The sequence below is a fragment of the Sorghum bicolor genome, chromosome 4 (assembly GCF_000003195.3).
Source record: "Sorghum bicolor cultivar BTx623 chromosome 4, Sorghum_bicolor_NCBIv3, whole genome shotgun sequence".
In the NCBI taxonomy this organism is placed as follows: domain Eukaryota; kingdom Viridiplantae; phylum Streptophyta; class Magnoliopsida; order Poales; family Poaceae; genus Sorghum; species Sorghum bicolor.
Window position 1 is genome coordinate 68,466,364 of NC_012873.2, and position 26,307 is coordinate 68,492,670.

The 26,307-nt window shown below is 46.1% G+C and overlaps 4 protein-coding genes across 4 annotated transcripts; 3 read left to right on the plus strand and 1 right to left on the minus strand.

Moving 5' to 3' along the window:
• LOC8066450 (calcium-dependent protein kinase 6) lies at positions 86-2,472 on the plus strand. Its single transcript, XM_002453054.2, has 2 exons — positions 86-1,833; positions 1,939-2,472. The coding sequence occupies exons 1-2, from the start codon at positions 208-210 to the stop codon at positions 2,053-2,055; spliced, it is 1,743 nt and encodes a 580-aa protein (XP_002453099.1). The 5' UTR covers positions 86-207; the 3' UTR covers positions 2,056-2,472.
• On the plus strand, positions 13,363-16,463 carry LOC8066452 (monosaccharide-sensing protein 1). The gene is given in 10 exon segments (XM_021459634.1): positions 13,363-13,893; positions 13,895-14,131; positions 14,133-14,287; positions 14,289-14,336; positions 14,416-14,652; positions 14,654-14,717; positions 14,720-14,809; positions 15,417-15,764; positions 16,280-16,353; positions 16,355-16,463. Coding segments are annotated over 10 exon segments (1,893 nt in total).
• LOC8066454 (probable E3 ubiquitin-protein ligase ATL44) lies at positions 20,631-21,696 on the minus strand. Its single transcript, XM_002454804.2, has one exon. It carries the CDS (start codon positions 21,671-21,673, stop codon positions 20,984-20,986), a length of 690 nt encoding a protein of 229 aa, XP_002454849.1. The 5' UTR covers positions 21,674-21,696; the 3' UTR covers positions 20,631-20,983.
• Positions 21,880-23,220, plus strand: LOC110434708. Its single transcript, XM_021459401.1, has 2 exons — positions 21,880-22,949; positions 23,042-23,220. The coding sequence occupies exon 1, from the start codon at positions 21,902-21,904 to the stop codon at positions 22,643-22,645; it is 744 nt and encodes a 247-aa protein (XP_021315076.1). The 5' UTR covers positions 21,880-21,901; the 3' UTR covers positions 22,646-22,949; positions 23,042-23,220.

The window sequence follows — 26,307 nt, forward strand, 5'->3', positions numbered from 1 at the left end:
CTGACTGTGTCATGGCCGCCATGTCCATCTCCATTCCGAGCTTTTCTCCCCACCAACCCTCTGCCTCCTGCCGTGGTCTGAGGATCCCATCCCATCCATAGCGGAGCTGATCTGAGGAGCGAGAGGCCGGGATCGATCGCAGTCGCTCGGTATGCCGGTGGCTCCCGGCGTTTCATTCTGATCGATCCGCCCGCCAGCGAACGATGCATGGGCAACTCCTGCCGCGGCTCCTCCTCCTCCTCGCCCACCGACTACTACTGCTGCGGCTACGGCGGGCACCACAACAGCGCCCTGTCGTCCTCCCTCTCCGCCTGCAGCAGCTCTACTACTACTAGCAGCAGCGACCTCCTCCTCCTCCTCCGCAACCACCAGCACCGGCAGTACCGGCGGCGGCGGCGGCACCGCACCTGCAGCAGCACAAGCACCACAAGCGCCATGCGCGGCGGTGGGCACCAGCAGCACCTCTCGTCCCCGACCGCGGTGCTGGGGCACGTCACCCCTGCGCTTCGCGACCTCTACGCCGTGGGGCGCAAGCTCGGGCAGGGTCAGTTCGGCACGACGTACCTGTGCACGGAGGTCTCGACGGGCGCGGCCTTCGCGTGCAAGTCGATCGCGAAGCGCAAGCTGCTGACGCCCGAGGACGTGGACGACGTGCGGCGCGAGATCCAGATCATGCACCACCTTGCGGGTCACGGCAGCGTGGTGACCATCAAGGGCGCGTACGAGGACCCGCTGTACGTGCACATCGTGATGGAGCTGTGCGAGGGCGGCGAGCTCTTCGACCGCATCGTGGACCGTGGCTACTTCTCGGAGCGCAAGGCCGCCGAGATCGCGCGCGTCATCGTGGGCGTGGTGGAGGCGTGCCACTCGCTGGGCGTGATGCACCGGGACCTCAAGCCCGAGAATTTCTTGCTCAAGGACAGCAGGGACAGGCGGGGTCGACACGACGACGACGACGACGACGACGAGGCGCCGCCGGCGTCTCTCAAGGCCATCGACTTCGGCCTCTCCGTCTTCTTCAAGCCCGGCCAGGTGTTCACCGACGTGGTGGGGTCCCCCTACTACGTGGCGCCGGAGGTTCTGTGCAAGCACTACGGTCCCGAGGCGGACGTGTGGACGGCGGGGGTCATCATCTACATCCTCCTCAGCGGGGTGCCGCCCTTCTGGGCCGAGACGCAGCAGGGCATCTTCGACGCCGTGCTCAAGGGCGCCATCGACTTCGACTCCGAGCCCTGGCCCACCATCTCCGACAGCGCCAAGGACCTCATCCGCCGGATGCTGCGCTCGCCGCCGGCCGACAGGATGACCGCGCACCAGGTGCTGTGCCACCCCTGGATCTGCGAGAACGGCGTGGCCCCGGACAGGGCGCTCGACCCCGCCGTGCTCACGCGCCTCAAGCAGTTCTCCGCCATGAACAGGCTCAAGAAGATGGCGCTGCGGGTCATCGCGCAGAACCTGTCGGAGGAGGAGCTGGCGGGGCTCAAGGAGATGTTCAAGGCCATGGACACGGACGGCAGCGGCGCCATCACCTTCGACGAGCTCAAGGAAGGGCTCACCAGGTACGGCTCCAACCTCAGGGAGAGCGAGATCAGGGACCTCATGGACGCCGCCGACGTCGACAACAGCGGCACCATCGACTACGACGAGTTCATCGCAGCCACCGTGCACATGAGTAAGCTGGAGCGCGAGGAGCACCTGCTCGCAGCTTTCGCCTACTTCGACAAGGACGGCAGCGGCTACATCACCGTCGACGAGCTGGAGCAGGCGTGCAGGGACCACAACATGGTCGACGTCGGTCTCGACGACATCATCACAGAGGTGGACCAGGACAATGTCAGTGACTGACGATCCGCATGCACTATATATATATATACCCAGCATGCATCAGCATCCCATATATCCATCTCCATCATCTCACTCACTCACTCACTCATGCAGGATGGCCGCATCGACTATGGCGAGTTCGTGGCTATGATGAAGAAGGGCATCATCGGCCACGGCAGGCTCACCATGAGGCACAACTCCGACGGCAGCGTCCTCCATGGCGCCGGCTAGCTGCTGCTGCTGCGTACCTCGGCCCGCCTGCGTGCATCCTTAATTCATCTGCAGCCTCAATTGTGCCTGCTGCTCATCATATCCATCCACCCTTGAATCCTTGCTGCATCTTCTTCACCTTCAAAATTAATTCTACAGATTTAACAACGAACTAACGAAAATCCGAGATGGACTCTTTTCGTTTTCATTTTTCTGTTTTGACGGATTCAAGTTAGCAAAGAGAAACTAATTGATTTACACAATATATATATACTTACATCATCCATGCATGGTTACTTTTCTTCTCCAATGTATGTAAGAAAGGTCATTATTCATCATCCTATATATTGTACACTATAAATTTTTAATCCTCGCTCATCGGATTCAGTTGATATGTACATTACTGCCAAATAAATTTGTACCTATATGTGCGTGACATACAGTAATGTACCCAACTCCATTTGGGTAAAAACTAAATTTAAGAGACATGAGTACAAACAAGATCTGTCATGCTTGAATCGCATGTTATATTGCAGAAACAAAATAAAGAAAGAAGAAAATTAGAAAGATTTTGTAGCTTTAGGCTTTGTTTAGTTCACCCCCAAAAACAAAAAACTTTTTAAAATTATCATCACATCAAATCTTACGGCACATGCATGAAGCATTAAATATAGTCAAAAATAAAAACTAATTACACAGTTTGCAGAGATGAATCTTCTAAGCCTAGTCCATAATTAGACAATATTTGTCACAAACAAACGAAAGTGCTAGTGTCCGGAACCAAAAAAATTTTGGAAACTAAACAAAGCCTTAAAGTTGATGCATAGATCATCATTGAGATACATGTCCGGAGGTATAAAATTATTTGATGATGCACTATATATTACAGTTCGAGCAAGGCACTAACTAACTGAATGAATGAACTGGAGCATGGTTGTAGCATATGTAGATGCAAATATGATACGAACATCATTAAGAGATGCTGTATTACTTGGTGTTATATTACACATCATGCACTCCTACCTATGAAATATATTTTTGGACTTTGGAGTATTGAGGACAACATGAAATTGGAGATTCTGGGTGACATATCACGAGTGCAAGGGGCCGAGCCAGGCTGGGAGTCAAGTCAAAGATCAATAAGCTATCTGGCACTGATCGATTGGTTCCACGTGGCACGCAGGGGACGAATGTTTATGTATGATGAGGATCAAGGCCTGGTTTAGATTTTTTTTTATTTTAACAATGCAGCACTTTCATTTGTATTTGATAATCATTGTCCAACTATAGACTAACTAGTCTCAAAAGATTCGTCTCGCAAATTACATACAAACTGTGCAATTAGTTATTTTTTATCTATATTTAATGCTTCATGCATGTGTCGCAAGATTCAGTGTGACGAAGAACCTTAAAAAGTTTTTGGATTTTAGGATGAACTAAACAAGGCCCAAGACCAAGAGCTAATAGAATTTCACAAAGTTTTATAGACATTAAATATGTTGATGCGACACTATATTAATGTAGAGAGATAATAAGAGTTTCATGGAAGCATAGAGAGTTTCATGAGGATCAAACTCTATTGCACTGTTTAAAAAATATAATGTGTTGGAAATTGTGATATGAAACACCCCATTGAAATTGGTCTTATACTCCCTCTGTCCCTAAAAGCTTCAACTCCTAAAATCCGCGCCAGCCAAACTTTTTTAAGTTTGACTAACTTTATAAAAAAGAGCATTAATATTAGTGACATAAAATGAGTATTTTATATATTCTATAATAAATTTAATGATACTAACTTGGTACCATAAATCTTAGCGTTTTTTTTAAATTTGGTCATGTTTAATAAATTAAGTTAAGAAAACTTTAAAAATTAAAGCTTCTAGAAACAAATAAAGTACTAAGAGCAACCAGTCTGTGTGTTGGTAGACAATAATTATCGCTAGACGACGCTACCGCCGCCGCCGCCGATGCCCGTCCCTCAGCCATCGCCACTTGTTCCTCCTTTTCATCCACCACTGTTGCTCTTAGGCTAGTGTTAGGGAGAGTTTCATTTGAGTTTCATTCACATTAAATAGACTGCATAATTCAGTTGGTATTTATTATTGTTTGTAAACTCTCAAAACAAAATGTAAAGTCAAAAAATAGACAATCTCCAAGGGTTTTGCATAATTGAGTTGGCAATTAGCCAAAGTGGATCTGATCGTGATTTTTTTTCCTTTGTGCGCGCCCGCGCGACTTTCCTTTGCGCGCGTAAAGTCGCCGTCAGTTCTCGCGTTTTTCTCACAGGTCGCGCCGCAAGTTCTTCCTACTCCCCACCGGTCGTTGTAGGTGCCGCCGCGACGACTCGTATCACACTCGTTGCAAGTGCCGCCGCAGTGCTAGCACGACGGATGCGACCTATCCAGGTACCTGGATCCTCTTTCTACTCTGCTCGTACATTATCGTTCCATGGCTCTGGTAGATTGTTGATGCACTGGTTCATCATTGATCTGCTTGGAGGCCGTCGTGGGAGGGACGGAGGGCGTCCTTGAACTCATGGCGTGAGGCGGTGGCTTTCTGTCTCGATGGAGTCCCTCGCGAGTTCTGCAGCGGACGGCAGCGATGGACCATATATGGCGCGAAGAAAGTCCGGGTCGCGCGGGGGACCGGGAGACACGCGCGATCGGCCTTTTGCCAAGCCGTGCGTGTCTTGGCATATATGCCAAGTTTGCTCTCTCATTTGTCAAGTTGCCCAAAATGCAAACTCCAAATGCAAAATCATTGGATACCTCTTTTTACGATTTTTGGCAAATTACAAGAATGCAAAGTCGAAATGCAAAACCCTTAGAGATGCTCTGACAGTGTATTTAAGAAGAGAGAAGAAATATGTTTTATTTAGATGAAACTCTCTTGGCACGATTACCAACTCTCTATGAGTCTTAAAAATTAAATGTCTATGAAACCATGGAATGAGACTCTCCATTGAGAGTGGGTGTTTCATCCAAGTTTCATTTTATTTCACATGACATGACAACTTTGGAAACAACGCTATGAAACTCTTCAGTCTTCACTGAGATTGGCCTTAAATTTGTGCTTGACAGCCTCAGCTCATCAAGTTGCTGGTGAATTGAATTTCCAAGGGATGTACTCCCTTCGTTCCTTATTAATTGTCGTCTGTACTTCTCAAAAAACAATTATCGATAATTATATATTAAAAATATTAATATTTATAATATATAATTAATATCATTAGAAAAATCTTTGAATCTAGTTTTTTAACAAATTTGTTTGAAGATATAAATATTGTACGTATTTTCTACCATCGAGTCAAACTTATGACACACATCAATAACGATAATTAAAAAGAGAGAGTACGTGGTTCCAGCTGCAGCTGCTCGATCGTCTTCCTGGAGTGGGCCCCTGCCCTTGAGCACCTGGTGCAGCTGGTCACGGTGGGAGAAGATCAGGGAGGAGCTCCGGGTCCACCAGGAGATGTGTGTTCATCCACACGCACGTCTCACCGTGTGCCTGTCGTACCAAGATCTATGATGTGCAAATGAGGCTTTACTACGAAGAGTAATCGGATCCGCTCAAGACGTGTTTTTCAAAAACTCACTCCCATCAATTTCTCTATCTTAAGATTGCTAGACTGATCGAGGGATGAGCACGATCCAACTTTATTCCTTTCTTTCCGCGTGTATAGTATACAACAGGTCTGCTTTAAATTAATCTCGCACTAAAGCTAAACTGCTAACATGTATTTCCTCTATTTTAAATTATAAGTTGCTTTGATTTTTTTATACATTTATTTTGCTATATATTTAGATCTAATGTATGTTTAAATACATAGCAAAATCTATGTAAAAAAATATTAAATTGAATTATAAGTTGGAATGGAGAGAGTACTCCTTCATGTGAAATTATAATTTCTACAGGAGACAAGTTAGGTGTAGGTCATTTTATTTACGCAATAAAAAAGGTCTATTGTATTTTCTTCTTTATTAGTACAAATGTCATTTTATTTATATGTACATCAACAATACTTTTTTTCTAGAAAAAATGTACTCCCTCAAATCCATCAGAAAAAAGGCACCTCGTCAGCTCCATGTCAGAAATAGTGTATATAATAACACACACTTTATAGTTAGATTTTATTATAGAAGAAGTGTTGATGATTAACAAAAGGTGAAATGCTAGTTCCTACAATTGCATGGCAAGCTTATCAGGAGCAGACAAATTAAAAAGCATAATATTACATCAAACTACCGGTGAGTAATTGAAATGGTTAGATACATATGTTGTTTGAAACAGCAAGAAGATATATACACAAAAACCAGGAAATGATATTGCAGATAATCTTTATGACATGGATGATGGGCACAATTGGGATGGCTTGTTGATTCACGATGCATTCGGTTCTGATATAAGTATATATTTGTTTTTAGAATGGTTCTTTTCGAATCTGTTGACTCTTATGAAGTAGTGACTCAGCTTAGTGCCCAAATGGAAATCATCGAGAGGAAGCTTGAATAGTTGAATTTTAATATAATAATTATCATCTACTCCTAAGTTGATACCATAGAATAGTTAGGGAAAGCCAAGGAAAGGAAAGGAGGACCTGTTCGCTTGAGTTTATCAGCCAAATCTATCAGCCATTCAATAATGTGGTTTTCTCTCATAATAAATTAGCGAACATTATTTTTAGTCATGACTTATCAGCCAAACGAATCAAAGTTTTTTCAATTACAATCTCAATAGTTGTCATTGCTTCTGATGTCATCATTGCATAAAACTGGTTGTGTTTATGCACCATTGTACCATTTCAATATGGCATGAATCAAACAAGTTTCAAATTGCAACTAGAACTGAAACACATGGCAATGGCACATATAAACGAAATAATGATGGCATGAGTCTAAATATCACATATAAACAGAATAATGATGTCATGATTCTAAATATTACAAGAAAAAGGAAAATGTTGAGACCATAAATTTGATAGGGTATGACATGTTTGGAACGTAAGAATCTCACAGGATTCACACAAGAATTTTATAGGAATCGTTTTGATTTCACAGAAAAAACACAATAATTGAAAGAAGGGGAAAATCGGTGTTACAAACAAGTCCACGTCAAGGTAAGGTTTTCTGAAGCGCCATTTTGACAAGTGCTGAACATGAATAAAACCGCACGATGTGGGGGTATAAATCCATATACCTTCATGGTTTGGTATGGATCACACAATCGAAGGTGGTCCGGTCTACTAGGTGAAGATATACGGCGCACGATGTTGGTCAGTGTGCACCATAAGCCTACAAAAAGATATCGTACCAAATAGAATACTTTACTTATAACTCTGTCCCTTCATAGTATATAAGAAAAGATAGGGGGTCCCCTTACCCCTAGAGAACACACCATATACATCTCACAACATCTCTCATATACAGAGTAATACAATCAGACACAAGACATAGATATTATGCCCTCACGGTGACTGAACGTGAATAAAATCCTTATCTTTGTCTTATGTCACCATCTAGTTCGTAGCTTACGCACCTGTCTGCCGACAAATCTACTACCGTGGGCATACCCCTAGGTAGACTGCTGACTATATTTTGTCGATAGTGGTGCACCACGTAGGGGGGTGTGCACAACTTCCCAGACAAACCAGATAGTCATCATCTCCGACTTCATGGCCATGGCGGACGGTCTCACGTTCACCGTTGGCCAGATCACCTAGACCACCGACTTTAATAGCTTCGTTGCCGTGACCAAGGAGGAGGCATAGATCCAATATGTGTCGATCACTTCTTCACCAACATTGGCTACGACTCCGACCAAGTTGGCTACAGCTCCGACCACTCCAGCAACATCTTCAACCATGCCGACAATGTGTTGCATGCTTTCCCGCTGCAAACGGAGGCAGATCGACAACACCAACCTACTCAGGGGTATCAACCAAGTTGCTTGGCCTACTTGCTCTGACCACCTGTCATGCCACAATAATGATCGTTGCGAAGAATGGCACTACGACAACCGCGACCATCATCATGACCACATGTCGGAAAGCTTAAGGGCCAGACAATTTTGTCGCCACCGATCAGATTTTTTATCCAAAGATAAGTGCGCTTTCAATATTTTATTTATTTTTGGCATAATGTTCTCTGTAATGTCCTCAACATGATTATTCTTCAAACAACTTTTTACTTAATGGTTAGCCGACCAGTTCTTTCTCCTACAAGATGAAGACATACGGCCCACGATGCTAGTCGACGTGCACCGCAAGGCTACAAAAAAATATTGTATCAAATAGGATACTTTACTTGTAACTTTGTCCTTTCACGGTATATAAGGAGGGACAGAGATCCCCTAGAGGACAGGTCATATACATCTCACATCATCTCTCATATACAGAGCAATACAATCAGACGGTTAAACCTGAATAAAATGTTTATCTTTGTCTTGCATCACCATCTAATTTGTAGTTCGTATCTTGCACACCTGTCTGTCGACAAATCTACTACCTTAGGCATGCCCCTTGTTCAGTGGCGGACTCAACACTAGAGCCACTAGGGCTATGGCCCTAGTCGTAACCTTAATTGCAGTGGATAAATTATTATTTTTTCTATAGTCAAACATAATTAGTATGAATGTCTAATACAATGGTCCTAGTCTTTGACTAATCCTGGATCCGCCCCTGCCCTATTTAGACTACCATACATGGGCTGCCACAGCAGATGTTAGTTGAAGCATTCTTGTTTTGAAGTGGGGGAAAAAGGTGGCGTTGTTAGGTGGTGATCGATGCCTGAATTGAATTGGTTTCAATTTTGGTACGAACAGTACTTGTTTTTGTGCAGCTGCGGAGAAAAAGGAGGTAGATAGCGTTTTTTTTTTTTGACAACAAAGATAGAGGTTTGAATATTTGTGATATTTGAGGTGCCGCCGGAGACAGGCCAAGTCCAGATTCCAGATCTAGTGGCAGCAGCACAATTTGCAAGAGGGAAGGGAAGGGAAGGGCAAGCACTAGCAGGGATCTGATATTATTCTGATCTGCATCTTGGCTGGCTGGCTGGCTCATGGTGGAGGTGGACGCACGGACATGCCAACGACTCAGTTCAGTTCAGTCCTGCTGGATCAGTTCCTTCCTCTTGACTTGCTAGCCAGCTACTTCCTTCATCCTAAATTATAAGTTATTCTAAAATTTTTGGGTCAAACTATCCTAATTTTGACTAAATTTATATAATAAAATTATTATTATTATTATTATTATTATTATTATTATTATTATTATTATTATTATTATTATTATTATTATTATTATTATTATTATTATTATTATTATTATTATTATTATTATTATTATTATTATTATTATTATTATTATTATCAACTAAGTATCATTACATTATTCCTTAATTATATTTCTATAGTATACTCACTTTACGCTACGTACAAATTTTAGTATTTCTCTCTATAATTTAGATCAAATTTGAAAATACTTTGACTCTTTAATATTTTTCGAATAACTTATAATTTGAATCAGAGGATAGTCGGTGTTGATGTCTCTAGTCATTCACACGTGGCACGATCACTCCCTGCAGCCGTACTGGCGTACTCTCTCCCCACTAACATTTTTTTCCTCCCTCCCATTTCTTCGTCATGTCATAAATAGCATTATTAAAAATAATACATCTGTTTATATCTTTTTCTTTATTTTTTTGAGACATAGTGCCTTTTCTTAGGTCTTGTTTAGTTCCAAAAAATTTTGCAGAATTTTTCAGATTTCCCGTCACATCAAATCTTTAGACACATACATGAAGTATTAAATGTAGACAAAAATAAAAACTAATTACACAGTTTGATCGGAATTGACGAGACGAATCTTTTGAGTCTAGTTAGTACATGATTAGATAATATTTGTCAAATACAAACGAAAATGATATTATTTCTATTTTGCAAAAAATTTTGGAACTAAACAAGGCCTTAGCAAAATAGTGCTTGGTTGGTTGCTCGTCTCAACGTTACATTTGCAAAGTCAGATTTAATTTCATTCAAGCTCTGTGCAGCGATTGATGATAATAATACAGGACGCGGGGGCTTAATTAGTGCTGATGATGATGATATACAGCATGTGATGCGCGATGACAAATTGTTGGCACAATGAGTAATTGCCAATTTTTTTTCGAAATCGTGCGCTACACGTGTTTCATTAAGAGATGGTGGAAGAAACAAAATACAGGTTAGCGTTCCACGGCGAGATGCCATGGAGCGCTGAGAACGCAACACAACACAAAGGTCGCCGGCTCAAACGGCGCTGCTGAAGCAGAAAACCCGTTCTAAAACTGTTTTGCTACACGTAACGCCCAGGCGCGAACTAGAGCAGTGCGCCGAAGGCAGCTAGACCGCGAAAACCTACAGCGAGCCAGGCGTTCGCCTCCTCTTTGACCTTCGCAAGAGTCTGTGCAGACGTGCAACTGGTGTTGTCAAAGGTTCTGACGTTCCGTTCCTTCCAGAGCGTCCAAGAGACGAGCACTACGAGCGAGTCGAAGCCTCGTCTGAGGTTTTGAGGTAGGACGACACGGCTGTCCTGCCACCAGCCCACCAGCCTTGAAACGTCTGACGGGAGAAGGTGGTCGAGGCCGATGGCGGACAAGAGGCGATGCCAGACCTCCCTCGCGAACACACATGCCACCAGCAAGTGGTCGGCCGTCTCCGGCTGCTGATCGCACAGCGCGCAGTCATCAACAGCCTGTAGTCCATGACGCCGCCTTCGTTCGGCTGTCCAGAGGCGTCCGTGGAGGGCCAGCCAAAAGAAGAACTTGGCCTTGGACGGCGTCGAGGCCGCCCAGACCTCCTTGGCCCCGTAGAACGGCGTTCGCCCTATGAAGAATGCCCTGTATGCTGAGGCGCTGGAGTAGCATCCATTCGCCGTCCATTTCCACTGCAGCTGGTCTTGCACTGAGGGCTGTAGGTGCACGTCACTAAGCATAAGCCAGATTGTCAAGAACTGGACGATGAACTCCGTCGTGGAGGCAGCCGATGCGTCTCTGGCCCATTGGTGATCGGCGATGACGTCCCTGACCGAGCGAGCACGCCGCCTGGCGGGCACCGCGCGGAACACCGCCGGGGCGAAGCAGCAGATGGGGCCGGCCGGGAGCCAGTCGTCCGTCCAGAACCTGACCGAGGCCCCGTTGCCTACGACGAACTGCACCGATGCGTGGGGAACATCAGTTGGACTATCCGTTCGTCGCGCACCGGTAACGACGCCCAAGGCGAGTCCGGTTCGGTTCGGCGCAGCCACTCCCAGCGCAGGCGAAGCGCGAAGCCGAGCACTCGTAGGTCCGGCAGGCCCAAGCCGCCTAAGTCCCGGGGCGAGCAAACCACCTGCCACGCCACTTTGCATTTTCCTCCGACTGCCGAGTCGGCTCCGGTCCAGAGGAAGCCACGCCGTCGCTTGTCGATTGCCTGGATAGCCCAGGCTGATAGAGCGCAGCAAATCGAGACGTGCACGGGGATGGCGGATAGAGTCGTGTGCGTGAGCGTGGCTCTCCCTGTCGGCGTGAGTAGTCCTGCCTTCCAGGTAGGTAGCCTTGCTGCGACGTTGTCCACAATGGCCTGCTCACAGTTGCGGGGCAGCCTAGAGAGGTGTAGCGGCGCGCCGAGGTACATGGACGGGAACGCTTGTAGCTTGCAAGGAAAGACCTCCAGGACAGCGTCGATCTCTTCCTGCGAGCATCGAATCGGCGAGATGGCGCATTTGTCGACATTTGTTGCAAGGCCAGAGGCGCCCGCAAACAGTTCGAGCAATTGAGCGACGCAAAGAGAAGTCCACAGTGTTCGGCGCAAGGAAGATGACGAGGTCGTCCGCGTAGATGGAGGCTCTATGTTTGATGATGTGACCCGGCAGCGGTGTCAGTTGTCCACGTCGGTCTGCCTCGCTGATAAGGGAGTTTAGGACCTCCATTACAAGGATGAAGAGAAATGGCGACAAGGGGTCTCCCTGGCGGAGACCGCGTGCGTGGCATAGTCGCTGCCCTGGCCGACCATTGATGAGGACCTTGGTGCTGGCCGTGCGTAGCATGGCGGAGATCCATTCTCTCCACCTAGCAGGGAACCCAGCGTGTTCCAGGACCTCGAGGAGGAAGGGCCATGCAACGGTGTCGAAGGCTTTGGCAAGATCGACCTTGAGGAGTACCGTTGGGATATGTCTCGCCTGGAGGTACTTGCAGGTCAGCTGGACTGCACGGAAATTTTCATGGATCCGCCGTCCTCGGATGAATGCGGATTGATTGGTCTTGACGAGTTCGGACATCCGTGGAGCAAGCCTCATCGCGAGCCCTTTGGCGAACAGTTTGCCGATGGAGTGTATGAGGCTGATAGGCCTATAGTCCCTCAGCCCGACCGGCGCGTCGGACTTCTGGAGCAGCACCATTGTGGCCTCGTTGATGTGGTAGAAGCTGCGGAAGTCTAGCACCCAAAGGGCCTCGAAAACCCTGACCACATCTGGGGCAACAATGGTCCATGCTGCCTTTAGGAAGCCGGCGGTGACCGGGAGCACGGTCGGTGGGCGAGGCCTGCACGATCTTGGCGACTTCAGCCGCAGAGAAGGGGAGGGCGAGCTCGCTGAGGTCTGCCCGGGGCAGATCGAGCTGGCTCAAGTCGATGCGTTGTGCCCGTTGAAATGGCGTGCCAAGCAGGTCTTGATAATATGAGTGGACAATTCCGGCCTTAGCCTCCTCCTCAGTGAACGTCTAGCCATTGTGCAGTAGGGCTAATAGGTGGTTCTTTCTTTTACGATGACAGGCCATCAGGTGGAAATATTTTGTGCATGCATCTCCGTCGCGCAAGAACTTAGTTCTTGCGCGCTGCCTTGCCATCGTGCCCGCCAGGGACGAGAGGCCGAGCACAGCGGCCTTGAGCTCGCGCAACCAGGCTCGTTCGTCATGGGATAGCTCCGTGGATTCCTGTGCCGTGTCCAGCTCATAGATTACAGTAATTGCCAATTTAACTCTTATTATTTCCTTTCACTACTACCTGTTTTAGAAAGGAAAAGGGGAAAGGGAACCCAAATAAAATAAATTAAAATAAAAGAGAGGCCTTGGATCACAGTTGTCTTGCACCATCGATCACTAGTATAGCCTATTTAAATGGAAGCAAGTGCCACCGCGCCTCGCCGATCTCAATCTCAAACTCAATCGATCTTCTTCTTCTTCTTCTTCTTCTTCCGCCCTGCAGCAACAGCATCATTATCTAGTACTGTACGTAGTAATATATTTGCATGGGCTCGCATTGCTAACGCATTCATTCATCAGCAGCGGCCTGCTCCTCCACCGATCGACATCACGCACCATGCGTGGCGCGGTGCTGGTGGCCATCGCCGCGGCGATCGGCAACCTGCTGCAGGGATGGGACAACGCCACCATCGCGGGCGCCGTCCTCTACATCAAGCACGACTTCCACCTCGAGTCCCAGCCCGCCGTCGAGGGCCTCCTCGTCGCCACCTCCCTCATCGGCGCCACCCTCATCACCACCTTCTCCGGGCCCGTCGCTGCTCCGACGCCGTCGGCCGCCGCCCTATGCTCATCGCTGCTCTACTTCCTTGCGGGCCTCCTCATGCTCTGGTCCCCCGGCGTGCACGTCCTCCTCCTCGCGCGCCTCGTCGACGGCTTCGCCATCGGCCTCGCCGTCACGCTCGTCCCCGTCTACATCTCCGAGACGGCGCCGCCAGAGATCCGCGGCCTCCTCAACACGCTCCCGCAGTTCACGGGATCCGGCGGCATGTTCCTCGCCTACTGCATGGTCTTCTCCATGACGCTGGCGCCGCACCCGGACTGGCGCCTCATGCTGGGAGTGCTCTCACTCCTCTCCCTCCTCTACCTGCTGCATGCTCACCGTCTGCTACCTCCGGGAGTCGCCGCGCTGGCTCGTCAGCAAGGGCAGGATGAAGGAGGCCAGGGCAGTGCTCCGGATGCTCAGGGGACGGGACGACGTCGCGGGGGAGATGGCGCTCCTCGTCGAAGGCCTGGGAACCGTCGGAGACACGGCCATCGAGGAGTACATCGTCGGGCCCCCGGGCCCCGCCGCCGACGCGACAGTCTTGTACGGGCCCGAGCGCGGCATGCATGTCGTGGGTGGCGCAGCCGCTGCTGCTCGGCGCGCAGGGAAGCATGCTGGGCAGCGCCATCGGCCAGGGCAGCATGCTCGACCACCTCAAGGACCCCGTCGTTGCGCTCCTCGGCAGCATGCTCTTCTCCAACCTCGGCAGCATGCTCAGCTTCCAAGCTGGCGCCCCTGGACTGGGACGAGGAGATCGCCGGCCGGCTGCCAGTCGGACGGCGACGCCAGCGGCACGGGGGATCTCCACGCGCCGCTGCTGGAGCTGGACGCCCGCGGGCTGAGCAGCATGACGGGAGAAGGCGACACGGCCACCACCATGGGCATCGGCGGCGGCTGGCAGCTGGCGTGGAAGTGCACGGACGGGCCGGAGGGCGGCGTGAAGAGGATGTACCTTCACGAGGAGGCGGGCGGCGTGCACGCGGCGGCGCTGTACCTGCACGCCGCCAAGCAACACGGGGACGGGGATGTACACGGACCGGCGTTCGTGCACGGGGCGCGGTGGCGCGAGCTCCTGGAGCCTGGCGTGCGGCGTCACCATGCAGGTGCTGCAGCAGTTCTCGGGCATCAACGGCGTGCTCTACTACACGCGCCGCAGATCCTGGACCAGGCCGGCGTCAGCGTGCTGCTGGCGAGCCTGGGGCTGAGCGCCGACTCCACGTCCATCCTCATCAGCAGGGCCGTCTCTAAGGGTGGGCAGCCGGTGCGACGGCCGGAAGCCCGGGGCCTATAAGTATATATATAATATATAAAATACTTGGTATATAAATTTGTCTAATTTTTTAGAGCTTTTTTAGGGCTTATACAGACTATAAAAATCCATCAATTAATCTAAAAAAGAAATCTATTAATCAACGCATCATCCACATCCACCTATTGCTGGTGTTGCTTCGTATTCTCGCTTGATCGATTAGTTGAGCATATCAATGTTCCTCTTTATCGTCTTCTCGTTTTATTGCCCAATCATCCAATGCAACGATGTGGTTCCATGACACGCTAACACCACACGTCCGCACACGGTGTCACTATTAGACACTGGAGCAGGCAGAGCAAGGGCATAGCTGATCGAGACTTCACCAATTTTATTATTAGTGTTCAGTGATAGGGTTCTAAATTTCTAATTCTCTACTTATTTATTTGTTGTACTACAATTACCTTTTATAAACTAAAACATATGGTGCAAATTAATTCTTTTTAGTTGTACTATATTTTATATATTTGACATATAGAAAAAATATTTAATGGGCTCTTACCCTTTTACTTGCACAAGGGTCCTTAAAATTATAGAGACGGCCCTGCTCATCAGCGGGCTCACCACGCTGTTGATGCTGCCCACCATCGGCGTGGCGATGCGGCTGATGGACGCGTCGGGGCGGCGGAGCCTGCTACTGTGGACGATCCCGGTGCTGATCGCGTCGCTAGTGGTGGCAAGCGTGGTGCCCATGGCGGCGGCGGCGCACGCGGCGGTGGCCACGGGGAGCGTCATGGTGTACCTGTGCTGCTTCGTCATGGGGTTCGGGCCCATCCCCAACATCCTGTGCGCCGAGATCTTCCCGACGCGGGTGCGGGAGCTCTGCATCGCCATCTGCTCGCTCGCCTTCTGGCTCGGCGACATCGCCGTCACCTACAGCCTGCCGGTGATCTATGTTACCCCGATACTTCTCTGAATCGCCGTACCGGTACGCGATACGTATCCGATACGGTATCGGAGAAGTATGGGGAAATAGAGAAATAAAAATAAATAAAATAAAATTGAAGTCCATCAAGTCAGCAGCCCATTTTTTGGCCCATTTACACAGCACTAAACCCTACTAACCACCACACGTACACAATAGATGTAGTAGCGGACTTAGCCTAAAACTTATAGTGTCCTAATACTTATTATTTTGCTGTAAGGATATTAAAAACAATATTTAGTTTTCTGCTAGTGTGAAACCAAGTATGTTAAATGCTTCATGGTACTAGTCATGTCTATATTTTGTCATCTCTATTTGTTGATTGTTCTACTAGAGTGAAAATTATTCTTAATAGGAGTATTCTGATTTTTTTGATATATTTATATACTTGCCGTATCGTATCGGTGTATCCTTATTTTCTGAAAATGTCGTATCAACGTATCGCGGTATCGGTATCCCCTATCGGTGGAACGTAGCCGGTGATGCTCACATCGGTGGGGCTCACGGTCACGGGGGTGTTCGGCTTCTACGCCGTCGTGTGCTGCCTGGCGCGTGCCGGAGACCAAGGGCCTGCCCCTCGAGGTCATCATCGAGTTCTTTAACGTTGGAGCCAGAGGGCTGCCAGCCATGGCGGCCGATGCAGAGCAGGATCACCATTGAGCCCTTGTTTAGTTCCTAAAATTTTTCAAGATTCCTCGTCACATCGAATCTTACGGCACATGTATGAAGCATTAAATATAGACGAAAATAAAAACTAATTACGCAGTTTACCTGTAAATCGCGAGACGAATCTTTTGATCCTAGTTAGTCTATGATTGGATAATATTTGCCACAAACAAACGAAAGTGCTACAGTAGCGAAATCCAAAAATTTTCCCAAACTAAACAAGGCCTGAATTGGATTGAGAATTCAGTTCACACTTATTTACTATCCATACATTTGATGATGAATGATGGAACCCAAAAAGAACAAGGAGGGTCCCAACCAAACATATTGGCGGGAATGGATCGTTTGTGAATTTGTGTTAGGAGATTCAAATCATGTCTCTTAGTAAGTGCTAAAACTGTCATGTCGTGCCTCTTTGTTGTGAGCTTGTTTCACAGTACTTCCTTCATATCAAATTATTAGTTATTCCAAGAATCTTGGAGAGTCATTATCTCAAATTTAATTAAATTTATATGGTAAGATTATAATATTTATGGTGTCAACTTAGTATCATTATATTATTCATTAATTATATTTTTATATTATACAAATTTGATGTTATAAATCTTTGTAATTTTTTTCTATAATTTCGATCAAAATTGAGATACTTTGAGTTTCCAATATTTTTAGAATAACTTACAATTTAGGATGAAGGGAATACTGTTTTTTGCGACTTGCAGAGGGAGAGGACCATGCGGTGGAAGACTGCACGGCCATACTTAGGCCTTGTTTAGTTCCCAAATTTTTTCAAGATTCCTCGTCACATCGAATCTTACGGCAAATACATGAAGCATTAAATATAGATAAAAAAGATAACTAATTACACAGTTCACCTGTAATTTACGAGACAAATCTTTTGAGCCTAATTAGTCTATAATTAAATAATAATTGTCAAATAAAGCCGAAAGTGCTACTGTATCGAAATCCAAAATTTTTCACGAACTAAACAAGGCCTTAGCTGTGAATCTATGATAGCTGTGGTCATGATAATAACCACGTCCGAAAAAGCTTGTCCGGCTACGAAGGTTGCAAAAATTTTAGAAGTACCAGTTGAATTTGCTGTGGAACCCATGGGATTTACTATATTACTTTCTTGTTCTTCGGCAAACAAAAATACAGCTCACCGGTAATAAGGGATGGTACTATATTTGCTTTGATGTGAAACCAGATTTAATTTATGTCCCTTGTCTAAAAAACCGCATTGACTAGCAAAATCCATATACTATTATCCATTTTTCATTAACCATTCGACTTATGGTCTAGTAGATCACGACCAAATGGTTAGGGCAGGCAAAAAGAACAGTCCATAAAGATAAAGCCAATCTCAATGCAAACTATCACAGCTGAAAGATGTTGTCTACATAGGTAAAGAGGACGTGGAGCTATTCCTCTCATAGTGCAAATAAACCAACAATTTGCTAGGAAAAACAACATTATTATTGTCAAAAGTCTTTCTACTCCTCCCTCTAACCTATGTGTAACATAGTCATCACACCATCTTCCACAACACATACTAGAAACTTTTGTCACATCATGCACTTATTTCTTCTGCTGGTACCTATGCTACTCAGAACCACTATTCTACGTGAGCCGGAGGCTTGCGGTGTACGTGGAGCATGGAACTAACATATAGTCATCAACCTACAAATTTGTCTATAGAGATTTCAGAGATAAAATATCATACAAGTTTAAGGGCCACCCACAAGAGTAAACAATTATTTCTTTCCTTTTTCGTAATGTGTCGGGCAGCTGCTTGCCATGAGCTCGACGAGAGAGAGAGAGAGAGAGAGAGAGAGAGAGAGAGAGAGAGAGAGAGAGAGAGAGAGAGAGAGAGAGAGAGAGAGAGAGAGGAAGCAACAAGGCCCCTCTCCATCGCAAGATCCAACCTCTTTCACCAAAAACCCATTGTACTGCATGGCTTGGGGCTTGATCCAGTGAGAAAATTAATTAAGGTGGCAAGCACTCCATCTGCCTTGCTCGTGGTTGACTGGCCACCCTCCCCAAGATACCTCCCCATGGCTTGTCGCCACCCTTCATGTACTCGGTATGAAAAGTAGGGGTCTTTAGGAGTGAAAATGCCATGGACGAAAGTCGGATGATGAGAAAATTGGGGAAGATAAGGGTCTGTTTGGAATGTAGGAATTTCACATAAAAATAGTACATGAATTTCATAACTTGTTTAATTTTACAGACAAAACACACAAGAAAATTTTCCTGCGTTCCAAACTTACCCTAAAGGAGAAGATGAGCATATTATTATTTTTTAGCAATGGGGCCAATCTTTATTTTCTACGCTTCAAATGTTGTGACGTTTGTCGTAACTAATGTCACCTGCTGCATATGGACCACTTGGTCCTTTAACCTTGTAGCATAAGGACAATGAAGAAAAACATTCTCATTGCCCTTATGCACAACCATAGACCCAAAGCCATGCCGATGAGTTTACGAACTATGTTCTCCTACCTAACAAAATTCCAAAGAAAACATGTGCACTATAATACTATATGCATATACATCCCTAGTGCATGAAAAAACAAACAAACATAGGACTCTGTATGTTTGGGATATGATGGCCAAAGTTTAGGTTTGGAATGTGATGGTCGTGCTAGGGAGGCCGTTTGCACGGTGGCTAATTGATTGTGGTGGGCTGGTGGCAGATTGGGCAGGCCAACAAGGTGGCTAGGTGCTGCCAGATATTAGCGGCAAAGGTGGTTGTGATGTGGCATAATACTAACACTGTTTGAGCAAAGGTAGGCTAGGGCAGTGATGGTCAAGGTGTAGTCGATCAATTTGTGTGTACAAATAATTGTTAGGAATATTTACGCCCCATAAGGTATGATGAAAGAAGAATGATTCACTATTGGTATTGTTATCCTAAATGCTAAATAATGAAAATCAGATACCTATCGCTTAGTCATTATACGATCTAAACGGTCAATGAAATAGGCAAAATTACCATCTAAACTGAATAAACAGAGACGACAGACCATTGTGGAATGTTTAATAAACAGACTAAGCCATCGTTTAGATGCCCATGGTACTACGACTGGAGAGAGAGAGAGAGAGAGAGAGAGAGAGAGAGAGAGAGAGAGAGAGAGAGAGAGAGAGGAAGCATGAACTAAAGTGGAGCCAGTATATTTGCATGATAGTGGAGGTAGCACTTGCAACGGCTGAAATTAAACTGATCGCTAGATGCAGATAGCAGCAGCCGCTGGAAACTAAATGGGAGAAATTAAAGCATCGGCCAGGAGCTAAAGAGAATAAGGGATAGATAGATAGCATGTTCTCTCGATCCAACACTAGCAGATTTGTCCGCACTACAGATCTTCTATTTATTTTCAACGCAACTATATATATGTACAGTATATACATAAGTCTATAGAAAAGTAAATATTAATACTTTTAAGAGGCAATAATCGTTAAAGTTTGAAGAAACACAACTACATAAGTCTATAGAAAAGTAAATATTACTACTCCATCAGTTTTTAATATACTACTACCTTTGTTCCAAATTAGAATAAATATGTTTTTTATAATTTATTAGAATGGATTGAGTACTACTAATTAATTACCATCCCCTCTATTTTTAGATATACAATATTTTGAACTAATTACTACCCAAAAAGAATACAATTCTTGTTTTCGAGCTTCAAAACAACTTTAAGTTTGATCAAATTTATACGAAAAAGCAGTAACATCTATGATACGAATAAGTACCATTAGAATAGTTGTGAAATATATTTTTTATAATAAATATATTTGGAGATTTAAATGTTAATATATATTTTTATAAACTTTGTTAAACTTAAACAAAGTTTGACTGGGTTTAAATCTAGATTTGCAGACTGCTGGAGTATTTCCTAAATAGACAAGGGCAAAGATTGGAATATATATATAGTACTCCATCTGTCCTTAAAAGAATGACATTATGAGATATGTTAGCAACTTTTGTATCATCACTAGATAAATATATTATACAAATATATTAATCGATTCATCTAATAATATTAATTATGTATTCTAAATATTAATATTTTTTTAAACATAATTAGTTTTTTTTATATAGAAAAGACGACAAAAACTTTGCGGTGATTTCTATTAGACGAAGAAACACAGAGGAGGGAGTGAGAACGATGGGATGGACTGTGGAGGGAGTACTCCGTAGAACACAAAGGTCAAAAGCGCTCACGTATGTAGTGCCTGCAGTGCAGCCACGAATGGTCGATGCCATGTTCCAGTTCCTGCGCTGGACGTGCAGATTATACGATCGAGTGGTATGAAACTGGACAGGCAGTTTCTACATGATATATATATATATATGCGGGTTGGGTTGATTACGTGCTTGCTTGTATTGTATTGTATCCAATGAAATGAATGGCATCATTTCCAGGGATGGGATGGGATGGGATCCAAGTCCAAGACGTGGATGCATGATCTTCATTCCTTGGGCATTTCCTTTGCCGGCCATGCATCGATCAGTGGATAGATGTTGCGGATGATGACAAGCTCGCTCCATCGATCGGCCAAGGAGTAAGCCAGGCCGCAGCAGTAGCAGGCTGCGGTGCTGCCATGGCGTCGCAGCAGGCTGCCCCGCACCTCCGGCACAGCGGCGAGACGACGGAGACGATGGTGGCGCGGCAGGAGGGGCAGCTGGCGTGGGCGGCGAGCCAGGTATCGATGCAGGCGGCGTGGAAGCCGTGGGCGCAGCGCGGCAGCACACGGAGCTGGTCTCCCTCCGTGAACGGCGCCAGGCAGATGGCGCACTCCTCCTCTCTTGTCCTTCCTTTCATCAGGTTATTCAGATTCGGAGAAGAAGAGACGGAGACGGTGGGCAGCGCCTCGATGGCCGCCTTCTCCAGTCCCCTGGGTGGCTGGGCGGACGGCCTGCCGCCAGAGCTGTTGCCACCGCCCGCTGCCGCCACTCCTCCTCCTCCTCCTCCTCCTCCTCCTCTGCGGCAGGCGCACCGGGCGACGAGCGCAAGGCCGGCCACGCAGATGAGGGCGCAGAGGAGGGACGCCAGGATGACCACCGTGTCGGAGTCCACTGAGATGGCCTGCTGCTGTTGCTGCTCCTCTCCATGAGCAGGGAGCAGGAGAGGCAAAGCACCAGCCGGAGATGGGGTGTCAGCGATGGCTGAGTGGAGGAGGCCTGCCGGAGTGCGCATGGTGGTGTTCGGCCAGCCAGCAAGGCTCTTCAGTCTACTACTAGTAGTCTACTACCACCACCACCACCGAGGCGAGCACGACGAGCCTGGCTCTGGCTCTGCCTCTGGTTTTATAGACAGCCGGAGACGGACGGACGGGTAAGCAAAGCAAGCGCATACAAGACTGTGTGTCTGGCAGATGACAAGCAGCAGCAGGTGCACAGGCAGGCAGGCCCCGCACAAATCAGGATGCTCAGAGCCAAACCAGTGTTGTGCACCAAGCCAAAAATGGGGGACTTCACCCCTTCTATGGAAGACTTGGAGACGGGAGTTCAGGAGATGCAAGAAGGGTGCCTGAACCTGACAGAGCTGATGGATTCACTCTCGGATGAAGTTCAGCAATCCGGCAACATTCAAGCCCCAGTGGAAGAGGAAGAGGAAATGAAGGTGGAAGATTTCTCCGTGCAAGACGAGGAAGAGGGAGAGGAGCAAGGGGAGAGCGAGCCTACAGAGAAGCAAGGGAAGGGTCACTTTCTTTGGGCCAAAGCCAGCAGAAAAATCTTGGCCTACGGCGCCATCGCTCACCCTCACCCGACGACTCTGCCTCCGATGCCACCTCCTATGCTCGAGGAGATGAATCAGAAGGCAAAGGAAGGGCTAGGTCTAGGCCTCGCCGTTCGCGCTGGGATGAACGGCAACCTGGAATTTGCAACAATTCCGGACAAGAAGGGGATCTACTACTACTTTGTCTCCCCGTCAATGAAGCAACTGAGAAAGAACCCCCTCAGCTCTCCCCTCTTCGCAGTGACAGCACTCACCATAGGGGGATTGTGGGAGACGATTTGGCTCTTCCTCCTAACAACCCCCTATGCAATGCTCTCAAAGACCCAGTACAACTGCCAACTGAAGCTGACAGGGTTGACAACCAAGACATGTAGATTGAAGACAGGGCTCTGGATCTGTGCAATGCTTCGAGCATTCATCAGATTCTAGGCGACGGGCAAGTGGGTGGCCATCCTGGCACTTGCGTTCATGGAGGAGGAGGGGGAAGCGCTCTACTGGAACTTCAAGATCCCGCTGCCGTCCATCATCTACACAGTGGTAATGCAACTCTTTCCATACCTCTACACTCGACTTCGCAGGATTTACATCATGATGAAGGGGCTCTGGCGCCAGCCCTCAAGGCGCCACGGGCGCCATGAGTCTTCTGGCATGGAACTGTCAGGGCTCAGGCGGGAGCCTTGACAGCGCCAAGATGAAGCACCTTTCCCGCCTCATTGCGTCTACCAATGCTCAGGTAATTTTTATCTCTGAAACAAAAAAACTCTTCCATAACTAGCTCCGACCTAATAAATAGATTCAACCTTGACAATGCACACATTGTTTCAGCTGATGGACTTTCTGGAGGTCTCTGGGTCATGTCTAGAAGTGAAGTGCAAGTAGAAGTAGTAGATTCGTGTCGTTTTTACTAGTTGCTTCCACAAAGCCGTTAGGAAAAAGTTTGGTCTAGTTTGTATTTATGGTGATCCATATCATGAGCAGACTAAATGGATTTGGCAATATCTGAATTCTGTTGTCTTGTAAAAGATTGTGGTTTTTTCGATCTGGGGTTCAAGGGTCCTGCCTACACGTGGACCAACAAAAGGTTTGATTCTTTTCCCACTTATGAGCGCCTAGATAGATTTTTGTGTAATGCTGAATGGTGTGCCAACTTTCCTAGGACAAATGTCTTTCATTTACCGATGCTAAAGAGTGATCACTCACCCATCCTTGCAATACTAAGCTCCAACAGAGGTAAGATTTCTAGAACTTTCAAATTTGAGAACTGGTGGCTTCTGAATGATGATTTCCAAGATATTGCCTCTGCTAGCTGGCAAAAATCCCAAACCAGACCTTTCCATTTGAAAACCTTCTACCTAGCCAAAGATCTTGTTAAATGGCAGAGAAACAAACCCAAAAACTCTGATATTCTCAGAGCTATTGAAGATCAACTTTTGCAACTTCAGTCCAAACCTCCAGGCCAACAAAACCCCTTCACCCAAAAATTACTCATTGCCCAGCATGAAAACATCCTAGCTAAGGAGGAAGCTTTCCACAGACAAAGATACAAGCATAATTGGTGTGCTTTTGGGGATAGGAACACCAAATTCTTCCATCAGGCTATCATCAAGAGAGCAAAGAGAAACACCATCACCCATTTTCTTAACCCAGATGGTTCCTACGCCACCGCTCAAAGCCAGCTAGCAAATGCAGCTAACAATTATTTTGTCAATCTGTTTGCATCAGACAACAATTGCAGGTCTCAAGAAAATAGCTGGGCCTCTCACTTTTACCATATGGAGCAAATTGAAGATAATTCATTCACAAATTCAACCCCAACTATGGAAGAAATTCAAAGGATTGTAAGCAACATGAGAAGCAATGCTGCGCCAGGCCCTGATGGATTCAATGCAGGTTTCTACAAAGCTGCCTGGAACTGGGTAGGTAAGGATGTCGCGACTGTGGTAACTGATTTCTATGAAAATAATATCTTTCATAATGAAATCAATAGAACTCACATTGCTTTAATTCCTAAAATTCCTTCTCCAGATACTCCCAAGGATTACAGACCCATTAGTTTATGTAATGTGATCTACAAAATTATTGCAAAAACTTTAGCAAAAAGAATTAAGATTCACCTTCCACACATTATTCACCCTGCTCAAGCAGCTTTCATGCAAGGAAGACATATTGCTTCTAATATTATATTAGCTCAAGAAATTATCCACAGCTTCAATCTAAAAAGTTGGAAACAGAAAGCTTTTATGCTTAAAGTAGATCTTGCAAAAGCTTTTGATAGAATCGAATGGCACTTCATTGACACGGCTATGCAAAGACTAGGCTTCAAAGATAGGTTCATTCAATTGGTTTACACTTGCATTTCCTCCACTACAATGGCGGTAATCATTAATGGAGAACCGAGACCGGAATTCAATCCCAGGCGAGGAATAAGACAAGGTTGCCCCCTTTCTCCTTATCTTTTCATCATTGCTATAAATGAACTTGCTTTATGCCTTCAAAATAACTCGGCTAGGAACAACATTCAGGGTATCACTCTTGGTCCAAATTGTCCTCGCATCCATGCGTTTCTCTTTGCTAATGACTTGATAATCTGTGGTCAAGCTAATGCAGCTGAGGCTAGTAAAATTCACGCCATTCTCCAGAATTTTTGTGCAGTTTCAGGGCAAACCCCTAATCTGAGCAAATCTTCGATTCTCTTTAGCAGGAATGTCGACAACCAAAGCAAGAAAGAGGTTAAAAAATTTTTCCCTGTCAACGACCTTCTTCCTAACATGATATACTTGGGTCATCCGCTTATCTTTAATCATTCAGACCGTTGTAAAGCTTATGATTTTATCATCAATAAATTCAGAGCCAAACTCAACAAACTAAGATCAAACAAACTCAATCATGCAGGCCGTCTAACCTATATTAATTCGGTTCTGGCTTCAATTCCAATCTACTATATGTCCACCATTCTTTTTTCGAAGAATTTCATTGATAAAATCACTGCTATCGTTAGAAAGTTCTGGTGGGCTGGGGTGCAGGATGAAAATGCTTCAACAAGCTTCCACTTTAGATCCTGGAAGGATATCTGTAGACCCAAGGATGAAGGAGGTCTAGGTATCAGAGACCTCTTCACAAAAGCCTCATTCTAAATGCGGGTGGAAAATTGCAACTGGTAAGAACCAATTCCTTTCTGAAGTTCTTAAAGCAAAATATTTCCCTAACACTAGCTTCTGGAAATCTGGAAATCACTCAACTAAATCTGCCTTTTGGGCTTCTGTCACTAGTGTTAAGAACATCCTTCTCAACAACTGTACTGTTCAAGTTCATAACGGCAACTCTAGCATTTGGTCAACGCCTTGGTGTGATATCTGGAAAGAGATTTATGATCACATAAAGCTTCCTGTTACGGTGAATAGTCTTCCCAGTCGTATAGCTGATATATGGGACTCTAACAACCTAACCTGGAACAATGAAATTATAGAATTAATATTTGACATCCATGCTACCAACTCAATTAAGAGAGTGAAAACTGTACCTTCCACTGAAGATGACAAAATTGTCTGGAAGCCATCAAAAAATGGAGACTGCACTGCACATAATGCATTCCACTATCTTAACAGTCTTTCCAGATTGCAGCTCCCTCAACAGGGCCCTAGAAGTATTAACCATGGTAGCTTGACCATCCTCAAGCGTGTTTGGAGGTGCAAAACTATTTCTCCAGTTATCAAGACTCTTATCTGGAGACTTATAAGACGAGCCATAGCCACGGGTGCTCGTGCAAACAGCCTCACTGAAAAGATTGATAAATCCTGTGCTTTATGTGGGGCAATTGAGAATGATGTGCATCTGTTTTTTTCACTGTGACTTTGCTAGGTCAGTCTGGTTCTCTTCCATAACCCCTTTACTATCCTCGTCCCTGCCTAATGAGGAAGATGGGGTTCAAGAATGTTTGCAAAAAATAATCAATTCAAAAACTACTGATGATATCTTGACGCAGGTTGTAACGTATCTTTGGTTCATCTGGAAGGCCAGAAATGATCGCCGTTTCAGGCAAAGGAACTGGTCTGTTTTGCAGGTGCACTTGGCAGTAAAAGCCCACATACAAG